This window comes from Pterocles gutturalis, unplaced genomic scaffold (assembly GCF_000699245.1).
Source record: "Pterocles gutturalis isolate BGI_N339 unplaced genomic scaffold, ASM69924v1 scaffold6823, whole genome shotgun sequence".
Taxonomy (NCBI): Eukaryota; Metazoa; Chordata; class Aves; order Pterocliformes; family Pteroclidae; genus Pterocles; species Pterocles gutturalis.
In genome coordinates, this window is record NW_010122909.1 from 1 (window position 1) to 19,832 (window position 19,832).

The 19,832-nt window shown below is 38.5% G+C and overlaps 1 protein-coding gene across 1 annotated transcript; it reads left to right on the top strand.

Annotated features, from left to right (window-relative positions):
• Positions 1-5,201: 5,201 nt before the first annotated feature.
• SLC25A17 (solute carrier family 25 (mitochondrial carrier; peroxisomal membrane protein, 34kDa), member 17) lies at positions 5,202-19,617 on the top strand. Its single transcript, XM_010077693.1, has 8 exons — positions 5,202-5,256; positions 6,312-6,378; positions 9,068-9,219; positions 11,655-11,771; positions 12,478-12,623; positions 14,252-14,347; positions 18,479-18,561; positions 19,013-19,617. Exons 1-8 carry the CDS (start codon positions 5,202-5,204, stop codon positions 19,158-19,160), a joined length of 864 nt encoding a protein of 287 aa, XP_010075995.1. The 3' UTR covers positions 19,161-19,617.
• Positions 19,618-19,832: the final 215 nt, after the last annotated feature.

Genomic DNA, 19,832 nt, shown 5'->3' on the forward strand with positions numbered 1-19,832 from the left:
GGGGTCGCGGCCAAGCCCTTTTCGGTCACAAGAAGAAGGTTTGGGGTAAGGGCTCGCTGACACCGGGTCTCAGCCCCGCCCCCCATCCCGTGCGAGTACACTTGCAAAGCCCCCGTTTTGCTTGTCCCTAGTTGGATGTGGACTTTGAGAAATCGGGATGCTGGCTGGCTCTCCTCCTGAGCAGCTGGAGCTTCCTCTGGGCCCTCTAGGAGCTGTGGGTGTGCTCCCGTAGGAAGGGAGCATGTAAGCATCTGAAGTTGGGCATCAGATTAACTAGGAAAGTGTCAGCCTCCCAGAAGGTAAGGCAGAGGGACACTGCTTCAGCCGTGTAAAATAACAGTTGTACTAAGCATCTGTGTTCTGTGATTGTCTTATAAATACTTAAAAGTTTTAAAGGGTGAGGTGTTAATCAAAATATGAAGCAAGCACAATGCAACTAGAGGAGGTTTGTTTAGGTTATTGACTTAATTTTTTCATGTGACGCTTGCAAATTAAAAAGTAGTGTTTAGTTTCTATAGATTCCCTAGTATGCCCAGCCTTGAATGAATGAATGAGTGCTAGCTCTGTAAATAGCACATCAGTCTTGTACTTCCAACAGATTAAGAATTCTTAACTTTAAATCAAGAATTAAGAATTAATTAAGATTAAGAATTTTAGCGCAATGTGGCATGTTGGACCAGACACATTGATGAACTTCAAGCAAGTTGATGCAGCTTTACTCCTGGGTTATTCCAGACTGGCAAGAATGCCTAAATATGTATTTTAGCAATTGCTGATCTACTGTTCTGGCAAAACTTCCTATTCTAATTTGAGTCCTTAAAATAACTTGCAATGTCTTGTAGAGGATGAAAGTGGCTAAATGTTATTGAACAATAAAGGCTGATCCTAAAAGGAAAAAAAGATTCTAGAGATTGGTTTGTCTGTGTCATAAACAAACATGGGATTATTGTCTACTCTTTAAAGTGTTTTAAGTCTGCTTATTTAAGCATCAAAGGGAATGGGGATTTTGTTCCTGCTTTGAAGAAATTGAACTGTCACAAATGATCTCATGATTGAAATACTGCTTACGCTCCTTTTGCTGGCTTGTACGGAAGTTGGTAATGCTTTCTAGCCCTCACTGTTAGCTTCTCACTCTCATACAGATCACTGTAATCAGGCTGTGCTTATGAAGAAAGTTTGTTTTATGAACTGAACTTACAAATCCAGCCATAAACTTAAAATGTGTAATAAAATAGTATCTCAGGTCCCTCTGTGGTGTTAATAGAATTTCCCTATTGCATTTGAAGATGCTTAGATCTCAGAAGACAGAACTTTTTGGAGCTATTTGGCTTCTGTACCCTTGTGACTTCCACTTGCTGTCACTAATATTCATATGCAATTTAAGGCTGTAGAGCAATAATTTTTTTCCCTTTTTTTTTTTTTTCTCTTACTGCCTTATGCTGGAAGCCTTGATTTTTATATAATAAAAGTGTACTCATCATGTACTCATCAATTTATGAATTTCTGCTTGCTGCTGTAATATATAAATTTTGGCAAGATCTTTGACATGGGTGGTTACTGTTCTGATATCGTCTCACTATTTGTTTAAATTATTATAAAGCACATTGATGTGTGGATGTGATGTAAGAATTTAAAAAAAAGCAACCCACAGAACTGTGCTGAGGTAATGAGTCAGAAGAACATGTCAGATCACAGCAAGAGAGGGTTTTTTTCTGTACTAATATGGAAAACTTATGTATCTTATAGGCTACCTGGTCAGAAGACAAAGGAGTAGTTTTGTGAGCAGCAAAAAAATCAGTGCTTGATTTCCTGTGAACTTTAGTTGAATTATATAAGTATTCTTTATCTCTGCATATAACTATAAAGTAACCTTCCTGTTCTATAAAATTCTCATTTTTAAATCATTCTTTTTTAGAAAACCAAACTTTAGTCTGTGGTCCTGCACACCATTCGTTCTGGCCACTTACTGCCACCTCTTGACTACTGCACAGTTATTTATGTGGTGCTGTGGCTGATCAAGGAACTGATCTGACTGAAAACCAATGTGACTGGTTTCCTTGTCTGCATTATTATGTCGGTGCCCAAAAAGTTATGCCAGCAGTATGGAGGAGGCAGGGATACAAATGCAGTTGACTGAGAGCTGGGATTGTCTAAGCCAGTTTATACCTATCCTAGTGAGCATGCAGTGATGGCATGACTTAATTTGGCAAACTGCTGGGATTCAGTGCCAAGAGGGAGGTGGTGGCAAGGCAGACAGTGAAGCCTTGCCCTTTCAACAGTACAGGGTTGTACGTTTCAGCGTACATTCCTGCAATCAGTGATATGAGCTATATTCCCTGCTGGTCTCAAGTGTGATTCAGTAAGGAATCTGAGCCCATCTCAAGAATTTTTGCTGCTGGGGAAGGGACTTGTCCTGCTCATCCCCCTTCTTTCTCTTTTAGCCATGAAATTCTGTGTCCTCCGTGACTGCTTCTGGCAGTCTTCTCGCCATGGAGTTGAGTCGTTCCATTTATAAACCCATCAGAAAAGTAACTTTGTTTTTTTGAAGTTTATTTCCCTCATTTTAGCAAAAGGAGGGGAGAGGGTACAAATGATCGTTCATTGGCAGTAATCTGTTAGATCAGCTGAGTTATCTGATGACGTGCTGTTGAGCTATAGCTTCATGTATGTTTTAAGCCAGTTTGAGCCTCTAAGGCTTATCATGTGGGAATGGTTCAAAGCTGTGTCAGAGGAGGTTCAGACTTCCCATTAGGAAGTGTTCCTTTACTGAGGGTGGTCAAACACTGGAACAGGCTTCCTAGAGAGGTTGTTGATGCCCAAAGCCTGTTGGTGTTTAAGCGGCATTTAATTTTTGGTCAGCCCTGAAGTGGTGAGTCACTTAGACTAGGTGACTGTTGTAGGTCCAACTGAAATACTCTGTTCTATTCTGTAACTTGCATTCACCCATTTGTCCTCTCTGCTACTACCCCAACTGTTTCCCCATTTATATTTTCTGATTTTGAGTGCAAGTGCATTGAGAGTAGAATTCAGGATAAATCTCACCTCAGGAGGATGGAAGCAGGATGAATTGAGCAGAAGTCTGGAGCTTGTGACTGCAGTCTTGTGGCTGTTTTGTGCGTAGGTGTGTGTAGCTGTGTTTTGAGCTTGGCTTCAGAGTTGCTGTAATGCACCTGTTATTAGGTATATTTTGGCTTTTTTGGGCACTTCTTTGTGTGCTGGTACTAGCCTTCTAACTGAAATTTATTTTTTGTAAATTTTCAGTCAGAGGGGTTCATTAATCCTACTTTCTGTACAGCTGCGTACACAGTAGGTACCAAGAATTGGCAGACACCGGACAAGTAGGTGGGAGAGCAGAACCAACCTTTTTGGCTAGAGCCCAAACTCAATGGGTTAAAATAACCAGGTAATTATGGACAAATGTTTTCTTTCATCTACTACCTGGTGTTATGAAACCAGGTGAAACTTAAGTCTTTGTTATGGTTTAACCCCAGCTGGCAATGAGCACCTCGCAGGCACTCACTCACTCCCCTCGGTGGAATGGGGGAGGGAGTTGGAAGAGTAAAAGTGAGAAAACTCGTGGGTTGAGATAAAGACAGGTTAATAGGTAAAGCAAAAGCTGCATATGCAAGCAAAGCAAAACAAGGAATTCATTCGCCATTCCCATCAGCAGGCAGGTGTTCAGCCATCTCCAGGAAAGCAGGGCTCCATCACACATAACGGTTACTTGGGAAGACAAAACGCTGTAACTCCAAATGTCCCCCATGTACTTCTTCCCCCAGCTTTATATGCTGAGCATGATGTCATATGGTATGGAATACCCCTGTGGTCAATTGGGGTCAGCTGTCTCAGCTGTCCCACCTCCCAGCTTGTTGTGCATCCCCAGCCTACTCGCTGGTGGGGTGCTGTGAGAAGCAGAAGAAGCCTTGACTGTATGTAAGCACTGCTCAGTAATAAGAAAACATCCCTGTATTATCAACATGTTTCCAGCACAAACCCCCAACATAGCCCCATACTAGCTACTATGAAGAAAATTAACTCTCTCCCAGCCAAAACCACAGTCTTTTTAAGAGTTCAACCAAGAGTTGTCTTAGTTGAGGGAACACCACCTGAAAAATAATCTTTTGCTGGTTGTAGAGACAGGTCCAAGCAAACTGCTGAGGAGCTGTAGTGTTTCCAGAGGCAAAGCTGGCTTAAATGTATGGCGTAACATAGCTCTAGAAAAGTTTAAGTTGGACTGTGTAGTGTGCCTGTGTGACTTGTGCTATCCCAGACCTTCCCACCGTTTAGACAGTTTGCTACTAAGGGAAGAGTGGCACAGCTTTAGCAGCCACTTAATGCATTTAATACTACCATGGAGTATTAACAGGTTTACACCAACCAGGGTCTTTTTAAGTTAGATATCTTTTCCAGAAGCTGTGCAATATTAATGCTAGGGTACTTAAGAAGCTGAATGGTGGCAGGAGAGAGGGAACAGCTGCTTGATAAGAGCATTTGCAAATACAGTATTTAACCCTGCTGTAAAGGAGAGTGGCTGCTGGCTTTTCCATTGAAAGGCTTTAGTGGTTGGATCGCACAGGAAGTGAAGAGGGTGTCAGATTCACAAGAAGTGAACCTGGTGATGTCTAGGTCATGGTTTAATTCATCATATGTAATTCCTGCCATAGGGGGTGTCTTGGTAGGCAGATGCCCAAATTGGAATTCAGTACAATGCTAGATTAAGTCCTGAAAAACTTGTATTATCACTTTTTTAGTGAACAGAAGTGTTTTTTATTTTTCCTGAAGTAAAACCAATGTTATTGTAACACAAGGGTTGCTTGTGTCATATTCTTCCTTTTTTTTTTTTCTTTTTTTTTTTTTTCAAACCAGGACTTGGGTACTGAGGCTAATGGGATGTAGAGGAAGTGCACTGTGTATGTCCTCTGATACCCACTTTATCAGCTTTCAGACTTCAAAAACTTTCTCTTTGGGCAAAAAACTTCTAGTTGTTTTAGTTTTGACTTGATCTAATAGAAGGGGAAAAACTTGTTTTGTAAGTGTGGGACCAAAAAACACTTCAAAAAGACATTGTTATGTATGTATGGCATTTATCCAGTTTCTAAACTCATTCAGTATACTGGTTTCTGGGTGAGAAGAGACAAATAGTCTGGTAAGCATCTGTACAAGCAACTCTATAGCCAGTTTATTTTGTTTTTCAGGGCAGTATGACTGCAATGACTGTATTTTTTCCTTTGGATACAGCTAGACTTAGACTTCAGGGTAAGTGTCAAACTCTCGTTTCTTTGTACAGTGGTGTTCCTGTTCATCTTGGCTTGGGCGTTTGTCAGGGTGATTGTAAGGGACCTATCTTGCATGAACAGGAATCTTACTTGCGTAACACTAACACAATTTAATCACTAATAATTTTTCCAGCTGAAGGTGATTCTCCCTCTTGAAAGTATTAGTCAACCTTTTAATTAGCTGAAAAGGCTCTGTGGTGTGTGGCCAGACATGGCTTTTAAATTATTATCTAAGACCAAAAAGAAAAACAAAGATGTGGATCACATAATAAGGGTTACATTTCTGTGTTGTTGCTTTTGGCTGCTGAGAACACTTCAAAACACAGGGACAGTATAATGAAAAACTTGTCTAGAGTTATTCCTGAGAATCGTTTAAAGGGAAAACTCAGGGTTAGAACTGGGAGTAGGAATGTCCTATATTTACAAAAATGCAATCTAGGTATAAATGAGTTTGTTCTAATGCCCTGTCTCCCAATCAGAAGTCAGAATCACTAAGCATTTTAGCACTGTGACTAAAGCATTATTAAGAACTAGACGGAGATAGTCAGCTAGGTTGTCAGAAATATGTGATTGAGAAATTAGCACCATATTGCTGTTGAGCAGCTTTCAACGCAGGAAAAGAGTCTTGTGCTAGGGCTTAGCTGTTGGCAGATTAATTATTGTAAGAGATTGCTCTACTAGTGGCGCTAGTCTGGAGTCCAAGGTACAATTTTGAGGGCAGTTAGGCAGGCCTAGTTCTAGTCCCTTACCTAAGGGGAACATACCTTTTAGTTCATGTCACAACTGTCAGGTTAGGAATTTGTAACTACAGATACTCTGGTGTACAACAGAACCTGCTACTCTGGGGAAGAATGGAAAAAGGAAGTAGCTGTACCTAGCAAATGAAAATAAGGAGATGCGTTCTGGAAGTAGGGAATGTCTATCCTTTATGAGGAACATCTCTTCTGGGGTACGTTCAGAATAGGAAAGAAGAGGACTTGAAAATGGATGTGAAAAATCAGAACAATCTAAAAGTTTGATTCTTCTGTTTTCCAGTTGATGAGAAGCGGAAGTCTAAGACAACACCAGCAGTCCTACTGGAAATAATCAAAGAAGAAGGCCTGTGAGTAGACACTGATTTTCCTCTTGTCTTCATGTAGGCAAGCTCTAAAACTAATTTGAATTTGCTGTCAAAGTGGAATAGTTAGCCCATATAGACCTATTTTTACTTGGAATTAAAATGTCTTCATATAAGTGTGATAGGACTTACATAATCTTATGTGTTCATCTTTAGCTAAATCGAATTAACTTTCTTGAGCACCTTACACAACGGAGCTGTTCAGTGATGTAACTGTGCATCCATTAGGGAGGTAGCTGTGCCTCCTCAGAAATGCAGGTTTGTACAGAAACATACCTTCGTATACCTGACAAACCAGCTTCGTCTGCCTGGATTCTTGGGTGTGTCCATTTCTCATAACCAAGACGAAACTCTTAGCAGCTGAGCCACTTTCAAGAAGAGAATTGAGACATGTTTCCCAGTTGCAAGTTTTTTCACCTCCTAAGTACATGGAAGTAAACAGCGAGTGACTCTTTATGCTGATGAGATTGAAAATCTGTCTAAAAGCAGTTAAATTTCAGCAGTGCTGTGCTTTATTTGCCACACAGTCTGAGCTGAGCTGGCTGGGAAAAACATTTGTTACATGAGGGTGTCAAGTAAATGTCAATTAAAAAAAAAAGTGAAAAAGAAAAAATAAAAGGTTAATTGAAACAGAGACTGCAAAAGTAGTCATCCTACTTGTCCTGTGAAACAGAAAAATCAGCAATTCTGGCAAGAGGTAACTAGTGTTTCTTCCAAAGGTATTGGCAAGGCCCGTCTAAGCAATGATACTAGTTTTAGAGATGTGTCCAAAACCCCACAACAAGTCCAAAATCTGTGATACGAGATCATAAACATCTTGTTTGCATTAGTTTTTAGTCTTGTCTCGTATTAATTACACTTTTGTGAGACTGCATTTCTCATCTAGGTGTAACATAAAGCAAATAGGTTTAGCTAATAGAATTTATATAGAAGTTTATAAAATGGCTTTGCTTCTTCCCTGTACTTTCATCCTTTTCTAGGGGATATGAGAGGTGTTAACTGGTGTGCACTGAATTCTTTTCAAGGTTGCAGTTTGGAACACAAACTTAGGTTTCATTTGTCTGCAGAAGGATTTGTATGTGAATTATGGATGCCAGCACTGACAAGTTATTAAAATAAACTAATGGTTTTTGTCATAGTTTCATGTTTTGTGCTGTAAGATCTTTCTTTTGGAAATTATAATCAGAAATTCTTAATCAAGCAAAGCCAAACTAACACTCTTAGTTAGTCAACACTATCCCCAGAGGGTGTTTTTCCCTCTTTTTTTATTGGCAGCACAGAAGAGAGGTGATGCAAAAATTGTTTTAAGTCTACTCATGACTAACAGGATAGTTAATTTGTAATTGCAACTGAATGGTTAACTAAGCCTGTAACTTTAGGAACAGTTTTAATAATGTGTTGTATTCCCAGCTACATGGGAGGGGTAGTACTTGATGCATCTGAGATGAAAAAGTAGCATTTATGTCTTAAGAACAGATGCTGCATTTTCGAGAATGCATCTTTTATAATCTCCTTCTTGGGGACCCTTATATTCTGTGTATTCCCAATATTTTAATGAATACTAAAGAGCCTCCATGATTACTGCTGGTCATTGAGGAGATTTCTTATGCTCTTAACATGATACCGGTTCTCCACCTGTCCTGTGCAGCTTCAGTGAAGGCACATGTCATTATCTTTTTTTGGATGTATTGTAGAACATGTTGACTATGTAGGGCAGTTGTTGAGGTGTCCCTTTTTTACAGGCTCATCAGGCCTGTCTGAGAAGGGAGCTTTGTTAGTCAGCTGGTGTGAAATCATTCTTAAATCAAGATAGATTTAGGTGATACACAAACAACGACAATTATTCACAACACCTGAAAAATAAGATAGCAGTGAATCATAAGGGGATATTCAGTTTTTCCTCTGTGGTTAATCTAGTTAAATTTAAATAGGCAATATCTTTTTCTTGCTTATCTGACTGATTTGCTGTGGACTTTACTGCAAGGCATTTGTTAGAAATTCCTTCCGCCTGAATATCTCATGCCCCAGGTTGCATACTTTGGAAAAATCTCCTTGGTGGCGTATATTAATTTCAGTAACTAGTCTTCCATCTTTAAATTTTATGTAACAATCCAGACATATTTTTTTTTCTTCCTTACTCTTTTTAAAAATAATTTTTTATTGAAGGCGTAGTTGTCTTATTTTTTTTCTGGCTATGTTAAGCATTGCTTTGTTTCCTTGGAGATGTGAGCTTCTCTTTACTGGGGTGTTATCTTTTGTCTTGGACCAACAACTCCGTTTCTCAACAAAGATGAGAATTCTCATTGGTATGTTTTAGTATGTGGTTTGAACTGACTATATCAGTCTGTAGGTAACATATTTACTTCAAGCATATTCATCTCCTCTAGGTTTGTAGTTCATTGCTGGCTGTTGGTAGAGAGCAAATACAGTGGTAATCTTGGACTGAGTGAGCCTCAAGCTTCTCACTGTAAATATAAGTGCTTTTTTTTTTTTTTAAATGGTACAGTCAGGAGTTTAGTATGGTATGATTTGTTGCCATTAATGATAAAGACATTTCTAGTTAGTATTGTAACACACAGTGTTGTATCTCTGGGACCTTCCACCAACTTATAAAGTCAACCAGGTCACGTAAGTACTTTGCTGATCCTTACCATGACTTTTTCCTCTCCATTAGGTTGGCACCATACAGAGGATGGTTCCCTGTCATCTCCAGCCTTTGCTGCTCCAATTTTGTTTATTTTTATACATTTAACAGTCTTAAAGCTCTCTGGGTCAAAGGTCAGCATTCAACCACTGGAAAAGACTTGGTTCTTGGTGTTGTTGCAGGTAATACTTAAAAATCTCAATTTCATCAAAAATGTATTTTTAGTATATTCTATCTAATGTTTTTCTTTATGAAGCCCACTGGAGGTCACGCTGAGTGCTCATGCCTCCCACTGTGTGTAGATCTGCTTTGTTGTACAGCTCTATTTGGTTGGTCTTCTCTGTCCTCCCCATCTCATGAGCAGGTGCAGAAACTGTTCCTGTTGTGATTTCTGGCACAGGGCACAGTGCTGTTTCGGTCTAATATTTTGTTTCTGTCTGGTGTGTTGTTTACTGTGGTATCTAAGCATTATCTTTTAGATGTTGAAGACAAGTGGCAGGGAGAGGTGATAGGTTTTTTTCCCAGATGCATGCCAGTTCTGAAATATTTTTGATTAGAGTAAGAGCTTTTAGTGTAAGGATTTGGGTGCCAATTTTCAGACTTCTTTTTGGATCGTCATCTGAAACTGACAGTAAGTCCCTAGATATATGCAAGTACAGTGGGAACTTTATGTTCTTTTTCATCCCTTCCTCTCATGTGGATGCTACAGTGGCTTCTTTGAAGAGATCATGACATTAGTGGCTTTTCTAGCAAATCCACTGTGGAAAGTTACCACTGTGTGCCTGTGGTTGCCTGTACTATTCTACAGGAACAATTGCTCATGCAACCACACTGAAACAAGCTGATTGTAAAAAAAAAATCTGTGAAAAAACCCAGAAAACACACAAAAAGGGCTGGGATTATTTGGGGGGTAGGAGGGTGGTGTTTACCTTTTGCTAGTTTCTTGTACTTTAAGTATGTATGCACAATGAATGGATGAATAGTTGGGGGAAAGTAAGGAAAGAAATTCTTAAGCTGACTTTATCACTGGGGGAAACTTTCTTGTAACTCCATTCTGGAACAAAGGCTACAGGATTTAGGGTAATATCTTGCCAGTTAAATGATTTATTCAGTGTCTGTGATTTATATCCTTATAATGTAATAATATCTGGTGTAAATTGAAAAATTCTGCTTGGGTGTTGACTAATTCTCCTTACCCATCTCTGATTCCTCCTACTGGTAGGAAATACAGATTGGAAAAATAGGTTGAAAAAAAGATTACCTTTCCAGTCTGGAAAATAAAGTTTTATCTCCTTTAACTGAGTCTGGGTAAAAAATTAGAAGTATATTGTACTCTAACCTGTTGCTTCATAATGTAATCACCTTGGCTTTGGTTAAGAGAGATTAATGTGGCTTGTCTTTCCTAGAGCTTGATTTTGCTTAAAACTTTTTTGAGAGCTGATTGTAGTCCTTATAACAATATTTCAGTATCCTTCATGTTTATATCCTTCTTTTCTGAACCCTCTTAAAGGAAAAGAGAACAAGCAGGGACAATATAGGTAGTAAAGTTTCACCTTTTTCAGATTTACTGTTCTTGGTAGTGGTAGACTGTGTCCATCTCAATATAATGGAATAATTCAGTCTGTCACTCAGACTCCTGCCAAAGCAAGCCATGTAGAAGCAATTGCTAATGTCTGTGGTGAAGAAATATTAATAAGATAGATCAGAACTTTATTTTTACATAGTTACTTCAAAGTAACTGCCTCCATCATTACTGAACAGGAAAGACCTGTACAGGTGATTGCAGAAGTAATGTCACTTAATCCTTCTCCCTGTCAGTTTAGAGCTGTACTTTGCAATACCTCTTTGTTGCAGCCTTATGTGTGTTTGTCCATTTCTCCTCCCTCATCCTACTTTCTGATACTCAACTTTCAGACTTTGTTGGGGTTTGTTATTTTGTGTAATCTCTTGCCATTTGTGAGCCTCAATTGAAATATTTGCAGAATCCTGTGTTTTCCACCTTAAGTGTACTTAGTGAGTCTAGAACTAGATATTCTTTTGCCAGTGTAGGAGCTCTGTTCTGGTAACCAAGCTGCATGCATTTATCTGTTTTGATTTCTCCTTATAAAAGAATCTTTCTAACCTTATCCCTCTGTGTTTCTTTCTGAAAGTAGGCAGGGAGCACATCATCGTGGGAAAAGTAGGGATTGAAGTAGTAGAGTAGCTTGTGCTCCAGTGTGGTGTAGTGTGTACCAAAGTATGTACCAAAGTAACAAGTTCACTTCAGATTCCTTCAAAGTGTTCATATTTGGTGTGTTTTGTTGTTTGGTGGGGGGTTTTTTTGGTGGGTTTTTTTTGTTTGTTTTTTGTTTTTTAATTTTGGGGAGGAGTAGCAGAAATGTCTTCACACTGCATGCAGTCTGATGACAGCTAATTCATAGGTGAGCTTTTTTTTGGGGGGGATACATAAAGTAGCTTATTACAAATTACCAGTTTACTTTTGCCTTTATGCTGTGTTATTTTTTTCCCTTCTTCTTAGCAGTAGTTTCAGTAGCGTGTGGATTGGGGTAAAAGGGGATAAGATAACTTGAAATTTTCTGGTTCTGGCTGATTTTCTTTGTGCCATGTTTTGCATTAGGTGTAGTGAATGTCCTATTGACCACTCCACTTTGGGTAGTGAATACACGTCTGAAGCTGCAGGGAGCAAAATTTAGAAATGAAGACATTGTACCTACCAATTATAAAGGCATAATAGGTAAGCACCTGGGTTTTTTTGTCTTCAACTAAGAGAAATTCATTAAATGAAATGTATCAAGGACTCTGGAGTTGGTAGACTTTTATTCATGTAATCAATTTCACCCTGGAATCTCTATGCTTCCCTATCACTTTGCAGTCATTGAGTTTTACAGGAAGCTGGACTTAGCCATTTCTGATGGTAATTAAAGAGTTTGTAGTATGCACACCTGTAACTAAAATGTCTTTTGCAAAGGTGGGTATCTTATCATACCAATCCTGGAGTAGTAGTGAACCCATTGAGGTGGTAGCTGCGAGTCTGAGTTTGGACAGACAATTTGCAAATTAAACTTCACTCACCTTAATCTCTTAATCACCCACATGTTCAGGCTGTCTTCCTTTTAAAAATAAATAACTAAATAAATGTTGTTGTAATTTTGAAGAAGGCTTAGAATACCTTAATGTTGATGCTGAGCTTGTACTAAAAAGAGCAGGGTGTCTGTGAAGATCATAAGCTTTGTTTATGTATGGTGATGTGAGCAAGAACCTCTTGTCCCTATTTTTCTGTTACCTTCCAGATTGTAATGGAAGATAAAGTTGCATAAAAGACTGCAGTGGATTTTCTATTCTTTGAATATTAGGGTTTAAGTGTAACTTCTCTCATCTTCTGGAGTCAGAATTCCATACTCAAAATTTAAATGACTTTTTTTTCCTACCTTTCTTCTCAGATGCCTTTCATCAAATAATACGAGATGAAGGAGTCTTAGCTTTATGGAATGGTACTTTCCCCTCTTTGCTGCTGGTCTTCAATCCTGCGATACAGTTCATGTTTTATGAAGGTTTTAAAAGGAAGCTTTTGAAAAAGCAGCTGCAAGTGAGTATGTTTTGAGGCCAGGCCATGTTCTTTGACGTGTGTTACTTGAGCAAGTTCAGAAATGTAGGTTTGGTTTTGGTTCTTGTATTTTTGAGGGGTTTTTTTGAGTTAGTATATCTTTAAAAAGGATCGTGATTATGAAGTGAGACATGCATCTTTCATGTCGCTAGGGAAGATATTCCTGTGAAGAATTCCTCTTTCTGTAAAAATAAAACGACACCTCTTGTCCACATTTGTTTAGGTTTGTTCCCAGGTCTTGATTTAAAGTAGAGATTTCAATTCTAATATATGTTTTATAAGTATGTATGTACAGACTGTTTTGAAGTCACCCCTTAAGCCTTTCTCCAGTAAATCAAGTATATTGAGCCTTTGAAGTATCACAGATTTCTTTTGGACCCTGTCATTTTAATAACACTTTTCTCCTGAAGCCCTCAGTTTTTCAATATCCTTTTTCCAAGGATGGACACCAGAATTGAAAATAGCATTGCAACCATACCTCCCCGATTCTCTAAATAGAGGTAGAATCACTTTTCTGTCCCTCCTTTATAGTCTGTGTTCTTTTTCTTTTTTCTCTAGATCAAGCTAGCATCTCACTTGCACCTGTAGTGCTCTCTTTGTGCCAGATGGATCTATCCAGTTACATTATGGACAATATGCTTTTTGAGTGATGAGCTGAGCTTCCCTCTGCATTGTTATTTGCCTGTTGGCTAATTGTAGTATTTATTTCTTGTGTTTCTTTTAAATGACTTAGTTCTACCTTAAATTAGGACATGTTTTTTTCCATGATCAGTGGAGAGAGAAAATACTTTTTTCCCCTAGCAATGGTCATTTTTATTTTGGACAATGTTTTTCTTCCTATTTGATATTTTACTGATTGTTTTAAGTATATCAGATTGACTTTTTAAAGACGGGCATGTTTCTGATTGCAGTCAACATATTTTTGCAAGTTTGGAGCGTATTTTGATATGGCACCTACTTATTTTCAGTGATTAATTCACACAGACTGAGAGGCACTGTAATCAGCTTAGGCTATAACAATGTATTTGGTGCATTGGAACACTGTGGGCTTTGGAGGAGAGGATGGGCAGGTGTTCTTAACTAACAGGGGATGAGTTTTTTAGCCTGTGTCATCAAGACTGAAATTCTACCTGGTAGAATAGTGATTGTGTCTCGGGATTATAGAGTGATGTTTAAGGAGTCTTTCACTGTCACCTTTTCACAAGTGCTGTGTGACTTGTTAGTTTAAATGTTTAAAAGCTGAAATGCTTATTGGTTGATGATATGTTGAAATGTTACTTCCCTATCTTCTGTGTGCTCTCAGTGCTTTACATCAGTCTAGTTGTATGGCTTTATCTCCACTATGTTTTAGTAACCTAGTTATAGTGAGGAACGCAAAAGCTTGTCAGCTGGTAGAAGTTACAAATAAACTTTAGCTGTGGGAAAGTAAGTTGGTTGAACTATAATTAACTTTTAAAAATTAGAAGACCCTGAGACTTCGTGAAATCTTTTATGCCAAAGATACTTAAATAACCCAGTAGCACATACCAGTACAGAATCCCCAAACACATACAGGTAACTGGCTGTGTTGGTACTATGTGGAAGTAAAATATTCTTTATCTGTTGAACAGCTCACATCTTTGGATGCTTTCGTCATTGGTGCAATAGCCAAAGCAGTTGCCACCACCCTCACTTACCCTCTGCAGACAGTGCAGTCAATTCTGCGGGTAAGTAATGACTTCATTTGAGGGTAACTGCCTCTGACTTGTTCTGTGTAATGCAAGCCTTGTTCATATGGCTTGTTTTACTTTGTGTTAATGAACCCATCATTTTGGGAGCTCCTTTTGCACAATGCAGGTCACTGATAAGGATGCCTCTCTTCTTTGATCCTGTACTGACGGATTCTGATAGAATGTGGTATTGTTTGTGCACATTTGTTTCAAGTAGCTGGTAGGGTTGACAACGTAGTGCGTTAGTACAGTGTCTCACAGAACCTGATGCACCATACTGCTTTTAGGCACTACAAAAATGTAGATTTACCTCTTTGAATATAAACAGAAAATGTGTCAAGTGGGAAGTTAAAATTAAATCCTCTAAACCCAGTTTGTTTCCAGATGATGTTGGGTAATCCATAAAAAATTCTGTTCATAGAGGTTTTTTTTAGTTTGGATGATGGCCTGACCATGTCCGTAGCCAGAATGTGATTCATCAGGGGAAGCTGAGCTCCCTCATAAATAGTATCTTTAACCACTTGCCCAGCCTTGTACACTAGTTGTAGTGGTAATGGAGACACTTGAATTGATTTTCACTTGCAATTCATATGTATGCTGGGTAATGCTGCTACCTTCAGTACGTACCAATGTTGTTGTAATATTGAAACAAGACAAAGCTGGGGCAGGGGAAAAAGATGTAGCCGTACATAGGCAAGCATATTATATTTTCATTTCTAAGTTGTTTTGTGATGATTTTTGTAACAGTTAAATATTAATAAATATTTCCCCATGATATATAATGCTATTTTCTTAAGTAAGGAGAGGCCCTAACTTGCTTGTATGGTAAAGCCATTATGTATGTTCTAAAACTTGTATAAATTTTGATCATTAGTTGAATTATTGAATATGAGCCTTCCATGTTAAGGATATAACTTCAGAGTCGTCTAATAACAAATTTTTCTTGTTAATTGTTCATCTGGGAAAAGTGATTTTTCATGCAAGTTTTGTAATTCATTTAGTTTTTTTCTTCTCTCTAATTCAAATGGACTAAATGTATTTTTTTAATAGCCTGTAAAGAGATAGTTTGGATGCTGTATTTCAGACGAACAGAACTTGAATATATTTACTGTGTGTTTGCTGCTGCCCTGAAAAGACACTAGATAAAACTTTTGTGTCTGCACAGCTTTCTACTTGACTATCTAAATGGTGCACAAAATGGCATCTGCATTGTAGATGTGTCAGCCACTTTGTAGTTTTGGCAGCAGTCATCTTTTCTGAAGTTTTCATAACTTTTGATGGTTAGCTGAGCTGGTGCCTTCATTTGATTTCTTACCCTGTTTTAACAGCCTGCACACATCTCAGGAGTTAAACTAATAACACAGACTTCTATTACTGAAGTGACAGAAACAGGAAAACAGTTAAGCAAATACAGCTTTGTTTGGATAAGTTGCAACATCAGTCTGTTTTTAATTCATGTTGTGTTTTCTGCTGGTCTGAAGGAGAACTGGAAGGAAAGTTGGAGTGCTCTATTTTAGCCTTAGCCTTGCACAGCAGTGCAGCTTTCACAGGGCTACATCGATATAACAGCTTCAACCCTCGTTCTTTTCCATGGTTGCTATAGAAATGATTACACTTTTGTGGCTGTTACTTCATGTTTCGTCTGTCTCCTTTTGGCTCTTTGAACAAAAGTCTTCTGTCTCTTGGTGACACTGTCATTCTTTAAAAAATGGGCAGCTCTGGTTGTGCTGTGAGCTTGATGCACTAACTGGTTGCTGCTTACTCCTCATCTCAGCTGAAGTCAGATAGTTCACTGCTGGCTTGCCTGAGCAGTGATGAGTTGCCTTTCTGCTGGATTACTAACCATCAGTGTCCTGGTGGTGGTGGGATTCTTCTCACAGTGGCCCACTGTGGAATAAAGTGGCTACTGCTCTGCGCCAGTCCATCCTCTCCCTGTGATGATGGGGAGGGAATACAAGGACCTTATCTCTAGTTCTACAGTTATTAGGAGTGACTTTGCTCTGTGAAAGAAGTAATAGCCAGAAACCCTGAACGCATCTGGTGAGAACTGCAGAAACGTGCATCTGTGATACCTGTGCTGTCTGCTCCAAATTTGCACTACTTTGTGTTTTCTAATCTAAAGCTAGCATTTTTATCTTTGATGAAGTTTTTGTCACTCACACTCTGATATTAAAAAAAATATGAATAAAAGTTTAGTATTTTCAGAAAAAACATTCTGCATGAAGTATACATTGTATAGTTGTGGGTGTTTGAAACAATTTTGGCAGATTTACACTCAAGCTAATACAAGCTTGATATAATTCATAAAAACTTACCCATCGTAGTTAAGTTCTGTCATCAAAGTAGAAGACTTTTTTCTTTTCAACCTTAAAATTTTAGAAACTTACTGTTGCTTGAAAGTTATTAGTGTTCTTTGTAATGAAGTCTCTACACCTTTTCTTTCAACTTCTTGGCAAAGTGCTCTTCTTGCTTCCATATAATGGACAGTTACCCTGTGTAATTGATAGTGGTAAACAGCTGCTAGCCTTACCATTTGGTGTGTGTCTATCTCCTTTTCAGGCATTAAAACTACATGGTGGTGGTGTTACTCATTAAGAAGTGAAAGTGCTTCTTTAGCCTATTTGTCCGTAAACAATGGATAAATTAAATTTGCCACTGAAGAAATAGCAGTACTGTTACTGTTCTTAGTGATCCTGGGTAAAAAAGTTCACCTTAAAACTCAAACCTCTTTTTCTCTAGTGTAGCGAATGCTAGTCCCTTTGGGAAATCTGCAGTAATCTGTGAAGTATTGATGTCCTAGGGGGAAATTAACTTTTTTTTTCCCTTGATGAACCTTTTTTTTTTTGCAGTACAAGAATAGACAGATGGTACAGAAGAGAGGAGAAGGAAGCACCTAATCCTGGTGCAGTTTGGAAACGTATGAGTAATCTGGGCAGAGACTAACATTGTAACTTGGAACTTAATTAGCAGGTTTTTGGGGGTGTGTCTGAGTCTGACAGTAATCCTTAACATTGATTTATCAATATCAATATCAAATGAGTTAGTTGCTGATGAGAAGATCATGGATTGTGAGCATGTATTTGCCTAATAAAGGAAGATTTCCAATAGCATTCTGTTTTTGCTGTTTCCATCTGATCTCTGAGGACATACAGGAGAGGGACTTATGTCATCCTGGCATTTTCTTGTAATTTCTGAACAAATTGTATACTGTACCTACTGTCAGTGGTAATTTCTTATGCCTAAGAAGTAGCAGTTGCCTGAGTAAGTTCTGGGAGAAACCCACCCACAGGCAGTTGCTCAAGTTCACCTTTCTTAGCATAGAAGCATAATACAGGATTCAAAAGCTATTTGGCTGTGTTGTTATAAATACAAGTGTGGCAACCTTTGTGTATTAGTAATTTATAGTTACAGCATGCTGACAGTACTGTTGACCTCTATCAGATAAGAGTATCAATGAATGCTAGAAATTGCTAGTTTATAATTTCTGCTGAAATTGCTAGTTTATCTCTGGGACAAAATTACAGCAGCAGCTATCATGCCTACTGAAAAAGAGTGTGGGGATAAGCAAATGCAGCGAGTAAAAGAGAAGTATTATTTAGGCCAGGTAGGTGGATCAAACAATTTTGGATTCTTCCACAGCAGTTTGCATCTAAGTATTTTGCTCCAAGACCATCGCTGGGCAGATAAATTTTGGGTTCACCTATGAATCTCCACGTAATAGTGGTTTGCAGGTATATGAGGCTTTGAATATTTGTGAAATGAAAGCTGAGCAAGCCAGAAAGAACTTGCTTTGAACATCATATCCCTAGTAAGACTCAAATTATGCTGTTGAGATCTTGAAAACTGTTTCCTCCAGAGCAACTGAAAGAGGGCAAATACAGCAATGTGTAACACTTCCTTAGAATCCATCTTAAAACCAAAACAGATTTGGTAGCGCATGCCATTTTAATGCTTGCTGTGTAAAATACAGTAGTGTGAGCTTTGGCCTCAGATCTTCACTGATGGGTAGTATAACCTGGAAAATGTTAAAGAGCTTTGAGATAGGCTCTCTAGATTTTACATGTGCGTTGGGTTCTCTGCCTAGCATCATGGGGAAGTAGTACAACAAAATGCTCTTCCTTTTTTCAGTTTGGACGCCACAGGTTGAACCCGGAGAACCGAACACTAGGCAGTCTTAGAAATGTTCTTTACCTTCTTCAACAGCGAGTGAGGTGAGCTTTCTGGGTTTTTTTAATCTATCACGACATAGAAGCCTTGAGTATTACTAATATGTTGAAAATGTTGCTGGATATGACTTGTGTTTCTTTTTGCCTCCCTTAAACTTGCCATTTGAGTAAACCTGGTTATTGTAATATATTGCAGAATAAGTACACAAACCCAAATTCTCCTGAATATCTGTAAAGTAAGTGGTATGAAGGATATATATGGATACTAATTCATTCACTTCTCATCTTTAAAAGAAGCAAGTTTCTTGCACAAACGACTATGTTCAGGATTTTATCTTTAAACTATTATTAAACATAGCTGGCACTCGAGATCAAGAATTAATTTAAGATTCTTACAGTTGTAATTAACTTGTGATATTAATTCTTCTTTGTAATGTACTGATTTACTTAGAGAAGGCTATTCACACTTGTTTTCTTGTTTGTTTTTTTTCCTTAGGCGTTTTGGGTTAATGGGACTCTACAAAGGCCTTGAAGCAAAGCTCCTGCAGACAGTCCTTACTGCTGCTCTTATGTTTCTAGTGTATGAGAAACTGACTGCTGCAACCTTCACAGTCATGGGATTAAAGCATTCGCGCAGACATTGAAAAAGGAACCTACGCCAAAGATGATGGGGTCTAGCAAACACATTCCGTTTCTGAAACCAGGCTGGATAACGAAGGGTCCTCACTTTCTCTATTTTTCTTTTTAGCCACCTCTATCTTCGTTATTTGGAGAAATTTGGAATATACGCTATAGGACCTGTTGCCATGAATTCAGGGATAGCCCATTCCCTACTCTTCTGTGGACTCACTGTGTCAAGAAACAAAGTAGAGACCTTATTTAAGCACTTGACATGACATTTTAACTACTACATGATTTGGTTTACATTATTGGCAAGAATGAGCATCTCTTGCTATGCTTTCTTGTTTTCCCTCGAGTCACCCTGAACTATTCTTCTCTCTTTACCTTCTGTCAGCAGCTGGTGGGCTGGTTTCATGTTATTTTCCTTGACCTGTGTTTTTGTCACTTCATGTTTGTTTCATTAAAATAATTCATAAAGAACAAGGTTTCTGACTAGTTTTCTTTCAAGTATGTTTGTGGCACAAAATGATAGGATATTGCCCCAGATGTCTGGTGGTGAGATTTCTGAACTGCTAGAATATGCAATTAGAAGTGAGTAGGCACGCTTCCTTCTTGAATCCACCTATTTTGAATCTTGGAAATTTTGAATGCAGATACTGGCTAGATTGGAGGAATGTAACCTCTTGTTTTTTCAA